We start from the raw sequence: 9,702 nt of genomic DNA on the forward strand, positions 1-9,702 counted from the left end.
GTTATCTCCCAGCTTTTCCCTCTGTTGAACTTCCGCACGACTGGCAGATGGATTTTATTCAGCAGATTAAAACAAAAGGTTAAATTGCAGTCTGTTTTAGTATTAGAAATGCATTGACATGCCAAAGCAGTGGTCATGACCTGATTGCCAAAAAGCTGTCAAGAGCTGTAGATTTGACTTGAGCATTAACTAACAAGACTTCCCAGCCCTACACATGAGGACAAATTTTGTCTCTCGGTGGAATCCCAATAGAAGAAAAGTGGCAATGATGATAGGGTACACTTCTCAAAAGGTATGGGCATATGTGAATAGAAATGGGAATTGTCCTGAAACAGCCTGAGATCATAATCACAGATTTAAGGGCATTAGTGATGATGGTTGTTGAGAGAGCTATGGCGTAGCTTGTTAATGCTGGGAGCAGGGAAGTTAGGATGCAGAGCTATCAGGGACGAGGCATGGTTAACCAGAATATGTGTGGGTTGCTAAACATAGAAGAAAAAGCCTGGAGTCAGAGTAGAAAGGGAAGCACATGTCAAGGGCTAGGCAGAATAGGAGAATAGGGTTGAGGTATGAATGATTCAATTGTTAAAGTGAATTGTGCCCAGAACTGAAAGTGAGATAGTCACACAGAAGACATGGGGAAGAAGATCTGATCCCTGGACCTTTGCAGCTGTGGATGGAATAGTGCAGGAGGAGAGAGTGTTGGGTGCCAATGGAGCATCCAATCCTCCATCAGGAGGAAGAGAAGGGGAGATAACCTGTGTCTGTCCGGGGCAGCAAGTGAAGTGTGGCCACTGGGGAGAGAAAAGCTGTAAACAAAGAGCTTTGGCAAGAGGCTCCTACATGAACAATTGAAAGAGAGGATTAGGGAAGTGAAAGAGGCAAAAATCGCACATACATTGCTGGGGCAGAACGTGGGCTGGGTTGCACACCTGACTGTGAAATGAGGGCGAAACGAAGCAGGAGAGAAAGAACAGATCATGAAGGAACTGCTGACTGTGAAAGAAAGAGAGGAGGGGAGAAATGACAGGGTCATAGAGGAATGGGCAAGGAGAAACATCAGTGTAGTTGCATTGGAGCTCTGAGGAAGGATGGGATCAGGAGTAACTTGAAGAGAAAGACAGTCATCACCGTGACACACCATTTTGCCCAATATCTAGCAAGAGCTGAAACCAAATAGTACACATTTTTGTATCTCATTCTTTACACTCTCTTACCCATTGCCTGCAAGGGGTTCCATGGAGGCATGGAGTCAATACAACTGGGCAAGGAAAAAGGGCAGTGTGGCAGCTTGGGCAAGCAAGACAACGTTGGATTGGAGATGCCTGCTTGAAAAAAATGAATTGATGAAGAGACACGGGAATGAAGATGATGGAAAAATGATGGAGAAGATGTGAGCAGGCCACTACTCCTCTCCCTAAATAGATGAAGATCAGCATGGCAGGAGCAACCACTAGGACACGTGAAATAATTTGTTTTTCTTTTGGTATCGTTTTAACGTCAGCTGGAGCTCCATGCCTAACACAATCGGGAAGTGCTGGAATATGGTTGCCTTTGATGTGGTTTCCAAGCAGGCAGAAGAAGCCATGGAGAGTAACACAGCAAGGTGTCTGGTGAGAGCACATGGGAAGTGTGAAAGTGAAACGGACAAATATTGTCTTTATTCCTTTATTCCAGAACACAAAAAGATGCTCCATACTATTCGAGGTTTATTGTTTTTTAATCATTTCAACTACCTACAAAATGTCAACCACTTCACAAACTGACAGGAGACAGAAGGAGCTTTAGTATTACATGCTTTGAGGACATTTATTCAGTTTATCCTATGTATCATTCAGTTAAGGTATTTTGTTTTTATAACTACTCAACATTTTAGCGATTTGGTGTGCATAGCTCTAGGTACATAAGCAACAAAGAATTTTACCAATAACAAACACATGGGGAAAGCAACTTACAAGATACAGTCTTCTTAAAAAATTAAAATCTTCCAGAAATATGCAACTTATAATTTGTATTTTTTGTATTGCAGTTGTCTTTTCATCTTAAAGAACATCCAAACCTTATATTACAGTACACAACCAGTCCAGTCTCTTCATTGAACTGCATATTCATTTAGAAAACAGATGATTTTTTATGTGCTACAGCTGTGTTGTTGTTTTTATATTACAATGGTGGTCACAGTTTGTAAATATATACTGACAGAAATAGTGGCAATATAGCCATCTTGCAGGAATATGGTACTCCCAGCTGTGTCCTAATACTGAGCATGCTTTTGTCAATTTGCTACTGCCATGTAACGATCTTTTTTTTTCTTTTTAGTTCATTTTATTTAGAAGATTCTAAAATCTATCATTCATCATGCATAACGCACAAATCACATCACTTTAAGTGCAATGCCTATTACAGTTACATAGTCTAGCTGCATGTTGTTTAAACGTGAACTCATAACAGCTAACGAGGGAAAATAAAAATAAGGACAGCAACCATAAGTGCTTTCAGTTTTTTTTCTTTTTATCATTACAACATCAAAAAGAGGAGCACGGCAGTAGCAAGATGGAATGACACAGTTTTACTAGGACAATACTGAAATACTGAAAAGGAAAACAGTTCGTAAAGCATTCCTACATTGTCGTCATCCAGCAAAGATATATTTAATATAATATAAAAAACGAAAACAAAAACTTCACAAGTGAGCTAGAGCCATCAAATCAGCACTATATACAACCTTTGGAAAGAAAGATAACCAGTAAAGAAATCATTACAAGGACAATCATTAAAAAGCTGACAGACCACACAGAACAACATTTACAATGGGGGCTGATATGTGCGTGTGTGCAAACCTAGTAGGTACAGTAAATACCATGATAAAAGCAAGTTGGCACTGCTCTGTGAGCAGCGCAGAGGATGAAAGATTTTTGCTTTAGCCACTGCCAAGCATCTTTGTTGCACGCTGATTGGCTTCATCAATCCTGGTTTTGTTGGAGTCAGCCTAGGCAAAGAAAACAAAATAATGACTAGCATGTAAAGAAATACTAGATTCAAAGAACGCTTTTATGATTTCCAGACAATTGCGTAGTCTAGCTCCATGTTGCTTAAACACGAACTCATAATAGCTAATAAAGGAAAATAAAAATAAGGACAGGAAGCATCAGTATTTTTCGTTCATCAGCACAACATCAAAAAGAGGAGCACGAAATAGCAAAATGGAAACACAGCAGTTTTACTAGTACAATACTCATACAATGGAAAAGCAAGAAGAAATAACAACTAGCATGTAAAGCGTACTGGTTTCAAAGAACAAAGTTTTCAGGTAAAGTTGGAGTCTGGAAACAGTATAATGTAAACAATGACAAAAATGACAAAATTAAAATATTTACATATTTAAAGAATATTTAATGCTAATAATAATTGATGCTCATTAATAACATTACCAATTAAAACAGTGAGACTATTTACAAACATTGTATGATCACTGGCAAATAGGAAATTGTAATCATAAAGATATCTGAATAGAAAGCACACTAAGAAACCAGACCATTTCCTCACTGGTGGAAATTAATGTAACTGTACAATGTTTAACAAATCAAAAATAAAGTTGAAACTACAGCACTATTAGTGCTGGATATACTGGATGTGTATCACCCTCTATAGCATGCACAGTAAATTTCATTCTGAACAAATTATTGGCCACTTTCTCATTTCAAATACTTAATGTTCAAAATGAGACATGCAGTAACAATCTTATCTTCATGAGAACAGGAATTACCATCACCCCAAGCTGGAATACTGATTTTACAAAACGAAAGGTTTTACTGTCACAAGGAAATACTCATCTTAATGCCTAACAGCCAAGGTGGTTCTGTTCTAAATGACATGAGATTCATTACCCAATTATTATTTATGTCTGTCTATGACATAGCAAGAAAAATTCATAAGGTTTGTCTTCAAACCATTTTCTTCATACTAAAAATGTGCATTGGTACAGTATGATTAAGCTTTACTCTTAGTTTATTAGAGATGAGGACTGTCAGCTTTAAAGTGTAATGGAGATCCTTGCTGGCCAAAAAAGATGCATAGAAAAACTTCCTCTTTAGCCAAAATATGGTGTGAATGGTATATATATGGATTAGCTGATTATTCTTGTTAATTATGAGAGAAGAGAGTAGAATATGGTAGGAGCAGTGGGGTATATACTAGAACCAGTTAAGGAAAGGCCCTTCTAAAGAAGGTTTTGAGTCTAGATTTGAAAGAGTTTAGGAAAGGTGACTCTCTGATATCCTTAGGGATAGAGTAGCAGGGCTATGGGGCACCCATAGAGTGTAGATGGGCTTGGGCTTGGGGGACAGATAGGAGACCAGAATTGTGAGGTGAGGAGTAGGATGACAGTAGCTCAGACAGGTCCAGAGGTGCCAAGCAATACAGAGCCATAAAGGTGAGCATGAGGATTTTGAAGTCAACATGAAACCTGACCAGTACAAGGACTCCAGGATAGGAGTAATGTGATCACTTGCACTATACCTGGTCAGGATTCTGGCTGCCGAATTTGGACAATAGAACAGACAGTGCTGTAGGAACAAAGGATTCTGATATTTTTACTGTATAATGAGCAGATGCAATGCTTAATTACCTTCTCCATGATCCTGTCAATCTGGCGGTTCTGTGTATCAATCTCGTTGCCCATATCCAGAGCCATGTGGCGCAGATTCCCAATAATACCACCAACCTGTTCCAGGTTCTCATCCATCTCATTTTCCCGGGCATCATTTGTTACCCTGCAAATAAGAACAACAAAACACTAGTAATACACTACAGATGTCTACCAACCGATATGGTTTTCTTGCTTCCCTTCCTTTTGCTGGTAGATTTGTGAATCTAGGCCATGGCCAAATACATTTTTGTTTATTAAAGTTCAAATTTAAGTTACAGTATATTTAGGTTTAGAAAAAATGACCATCATCCACATAAGGACAAGCTTCTGAAATCCAAGGTTATAAAAAACAGAAGAGAAATAAAGAAAAATCTTCTTCATTTATGTGTTACATAAAATGTGATCAGATGGAAAAAGTAAACATGTTAAGTAGCAACATAATGATGGAGAGCTCCAAGATGCTTAACCACTAACTATAAACCAGAATAAACACAATTATTTCCACAAAACTGACCATCAGAGAGAAACAGAAGGAAAAGCAGACTATAACTCCGTCATTCAAACTGCTGCTAGACCAATAATAAAAAAACATGAGCTTCTCTGTCACTGTACCAAGAAGCAGATACAGGCCAATCAAATTAGTTCAGTACAAAAACACCCCAAGAAACACATTTATTCCATTTCAGTGGATCACATCATCTGCTATAAAAAAAATCCAAGACTGGACTGACTGACTGACTGAATATCATCAAGGATGATTTTCATCTTGGCTGGGTAAAGCAGAGAGCTCTGCACTCCAAGCTGTTGAAATGTTTTCTACACTGTACAGTAAAGGCAGAATAATCTGAGAAGACTGGGATTGAATCTTCACGTTGTAGAGGCAGTGCATTTAATTTCCTGAAGGATAAACTGTCGATCATTACTGCCATTAAGTATCTTTAAAAACATTTAAAGATGAAGGTATGAGTCCTGTCCCTCTGTACTCCAAAACCGTTACAAACCCTATGTGCCCTCATGACTTTGGTGAATAGGAGGGTGATGAACAAGATACACTTTGAAGTATACTTTAAACTTCTTGTTCACAGCTTTCTTGACCGCCCTCAGCAACCATCCAATAAGTGGTTCACAAATGGAAACAGGTTAATAATGTTCTGCTTGAAGCAAAGAATGGATTCATCTCAAGAATAAGAATATCCAAATCAAGAAAGCAGTAGCACAACTGGTTTAATCATCATCAAATAAATGCATATGATGAAAGAGATTGTTTGCAGCAACTCTTGCCAGGATAAGTAACTTTCAGATAATGGATAGATGGACAGGTAAAAAAAGCACTTTATACAATGATTAAAAAAAGAAAAGGATACAATTAAAGAAAAAAGTCTTGCAGGTTAAAGACAGGTAAAAAGGGATACAAGAAATACAAAAAAAAATATTATTAAATTATTAAGTTATTAAATCAAAATTGAAGTGTCTTAGAGATAAAGGGAAACCTTTAGATGATGAATGCAAAATGGGCTAATGAAAAGGAGTATGAAGAATAAGAAGCACAGGTAAAATCGGACATTAGAAATGCCAACAGAGAGTTGGGAATGGATATTGCAATGGGAGCTTAAATTAATAATAAAGAGTTTTTCAGTTCTAGGAAAATCAAAAGAACCATTAATGATGAAGGAAACTATATGTCCTGGACAATATATTTAAGTGTCTAAACAATGAAAGATAAATAATTGTGTCTGGACAAAGAAAGAGAAAAGTTTCTCTGATGTACACATATTTCTTTCATGTCTAAATTAATATTTTTCTCGTGTTCAGCATAGATGAAATCATAATACTTCAGGCAGGAGAAAGACAAACTATTAATCAGTATTATCATAGAAGTGCTTTACATACTAGAAGCACTTAAGATTAATAATTCTACAGGTTCCAATGCTCTCTTACCACTTGTACTCTTGTACAGGAGATGTCATATACAGTATAAGCCATTTACACAACTATTCCAATTCAAGACAGGTAGTGCCAAGAGACTGGAAAATCGTACAGTAGTAATGATCTATGAAAAGGTACTTACTTTTGACAAGTCTGACTTCTATTACATCTAAAATTTTGGAGACAATAATTATAGGATCACCTACATTATATATGATTGACACCAGAGGGAATGGTCAACTAATTTTAAAAAGGTAAGTCTTCATAGAGTTTTGTGAACAAGCAACAACAATAATGGATAGATACAGATTATATGATATTGATTTCTGAGGTAATGTAATTAATGGAGTACCACAAGAGTCTGTCCTAGAATGTCTGTTCTTCCTTATTTATAGGTGGTAGATGGCTTTTAGTAGATCTAAAAGTTATGTTTGTAGACAAGAGAAGGGTTTTGCACCCAGGTAGCAGAAAAAAGCTATAAACACAAAATAAAAAAATCAGTTAGAAAAATAATTAGAATGGTATACTTTGGTGAAAAAGTCTTTGGTGTTTATCTTGACACTTCATTTAGAGTATATATTTTAGCCAATATGAGAAAGCCACAACAAGATGTTAGGATATATATATAAAAAGTGAATTCAAAATATGTAACAATTATTTAATGCATTAGAAACTACTCAGAATACTGTGTATAATTTTGATTTCCACGTTACAGGAAAGATATTGCTGGTCTGGAATCAGAGAAGTCAGATGGATTCTGGGGTTTAAGAGAAAATCCCACTCTGACAGTTTGAAGGAACTGATATTTTTTTAGTCTTGACCTGAAAAGATAAGGGGCACCTAATGCAATTCTCAAAACTCCTTGAAGGCATTGACATGTGCAACAGGTTTCAGAATAAACAGTGAAACAAAAACCAGAGGTAACAAGAGTAAATTACATATAACAATAATGGAAATGGATATAAAACAGAATCGGAGGCATTTCTTCATACAAATCATTGTGAGAGTTGAGAGTATGAAACAAGCTACCAAACCATGTTGATTAACATAGCTTCATTCAAGAAACAGCCGGATGAGATCCTAGGATCAATTAGCTATTAACTTCCAATGCTGACTGCATAGGCTGAATGACCTTCTCACCTTTGTAATCTTTATAACCATTCTTATTCTTATGCATTAAATATTTACTCTTTATTGACTTGTCGTGTCTAGAAAGGAGTTTCAGGCCATGGATCTTCTTACTCTATGAGAACGTGTATTAGACAATGTCCAAGGAATTTGTTCTATGAGTAAAACTGTCTTGAAGGGACTCACCTGCGGATGAAGCCTCCACTGATAGCCATCTGTTCACGTTCATCCACTACACGAGCTGGCTGGCTGGCTACTACCCCATCCTGATTGTTGCCCCAGGCCTTCTTGTAAGCATCACTAGACTTGAGTCTGTGCACAGAAAGAATGCGAGTCACACAAAACTACTTTCACAAAAGCTAGCAAGGCTCACTAAAGGTCTAGAAGCCAGGAACTGAATTAGGCAGATGAGATTTTTTTCCATTACAGATGCTTTGCTCTACCAATAAGTAGTGTACTCTTAAAAGCCCTGTATATGCTACAATAATGTAAACTTTTAACACGTGAAACAATTTGTCTAAATTCTCATTACAGAATTTAAAAAAGGTCAATTAAAGGACATTTTTAGTAGTGTTTCCTTCCAATTGGACTGAGACATAGAACACAGAGGACATATCTGGCAGACAAACAGATAATACAGAAAAACAGGACTGCCAAGTACGATGTGCACATCACATTACAGGTGCATTCTGCAATTGGAGAGAAAAAATTGGTTATGAGGAAAAAAGAGAGCAATATATTCTGTCTGGGGTTCCAGAACCTTTATAGTCAGGTCCACTAAAATTTCCTAGCTGTATAAAGATGACATTTTTGATCCACCTCAATTTGGGACAAAGCATTTGGAGCTCATCAATAATACTGACTCAGTACTTACGATAGGTAGGCCTATATCTAGAAATGATGTAATGTACATACCTTTGTCAGCTAAGACAAAAAATAAAATAGAAGAACTGTAGCAAGATGAGTGTGGACACAGCTAAAATTACAAGGAATCTAAGCATCAGTAAGGGATGCAAGAAAAAGGACTAAAGCATTTGTACTATCCTTAACTACTACACAGGTACAATTAAAGCAATTGGATTCCTAACTGATTTTAGTTTTCAATGGTCTGAATTCATTACTTCACACTACTAGTAAAGTCATTAGGGAGGTATTCCTCAGTCTTTTACTGTAGTCAGTCGTCCAAACTGTGATTCCATCCCATGCCTAGATGTATATACAGTATGTGTACATACTGTTGATGTGTAAGTATCCCATGTGATCCAACTACAAACTCTTAAAAAGAAGAATTTTATATTTATACAAAGTCAGCATTGATTCCTTGCATTAATGCTTAGACGGTATTCTAGAAGGTATGCAGTCAGATACATTTTTTAACTGCTGATCTTATTCAAACAATATATTACTGATTGGTGTGATTCCAATGAAGCCTGAAATTCTCAATTTCTTAATTTTCTACACGGTCTCTTTCCAGAAACCACAGGCACAAATCACTGACTACAGTTAAAAGCTTTTTAGAACGTCTCCCTCTACAAACCACGTAATAACACAGGAAAACAATGGATCTTTCTGCACTAAAATAAAAAGCGCCTAATGTTTGTTTATGCATCCAAATGAAATGTGACACCCCACTTTTGCCTGTGCCAAAAAAAAAAGAAAATCTAGGCATGCTTCCAGTGAACTGTTTGGGAAAGGTCTACATTGTGCCTGATCTTATTGTCTTTAAATACAGCACACTAACCTTATTGTAACAGTAATGGTATTTATGATTTAGTTTCCTAATGGCACAGTTTGCTGACTATTTATAAAACTGGACTGAGGGTACTATGTTCAACTCTTCTTTCAGTGCAAAGCCATGCACATTCATTTCCTACAGAAGAACAAGAATATAGATCTCTCAAATGAACCAATAATTTCAAATTCTATGTTTATTCTCTCCATAAATGTATCTTTTACTAAAAAGTAAGAACTCTGAAAACTATATTCCAGAAAAACACTTT

General features: G+C 36.7%; 1 protein-coding gene across 2 annotated transcripts in view; it reads right to left on the minus strand.

Annotated features, from left to right (window-relative positions):
* Positions 1 to 1,701: 1,701 nt before the first annotated feature.
* LOC102684106 (synaptosomal-associated protein 25) overlaps positions 1,702 to 9,702 on the minus strand; it is a 64,761-nt gene continuing 56,760 nt past the window's right edge. For both annotated transcript variants that reach the window (XM_006625689.3, XM_006625688.3), the window contains exons 6-8: positions 7,889 to 8,014; positions 4,628 to 4,772; positions 1,702 to 2,989 (exon numbers count right to left, since the gene is read on the minus strand). In XM_006625689.3, the coding sequence (XP_006625752.1) occupies positions 2,921 to 2,989; positions 4,628 to 4,772; positions 7,889 to 8,014 (340 nt within the window). In that variant the 3' untranslated portion in view covers positions 1,702 to 2,920. The remainder of the gene's footprint in view (positions 2,990 to 4,627; positions 4,773 to 7,888; positions 8,015 to 9,702) is intronic.

Source organism: Lepisosteus oculatus, chromosome 2, assembly GCF_040954835.1.
Source record: "Lepisosteus oculatus isolate fLepOcu1 chromosome 2, fLepOcu1.hap2, whole genome shotgun sequence".
NCBI lineage: Eukaryota > Metazoa > Chordata > Actinopteri > Semionotiformes > Lepisosteidae > Lepisosteus > Lepisosteus oculatus.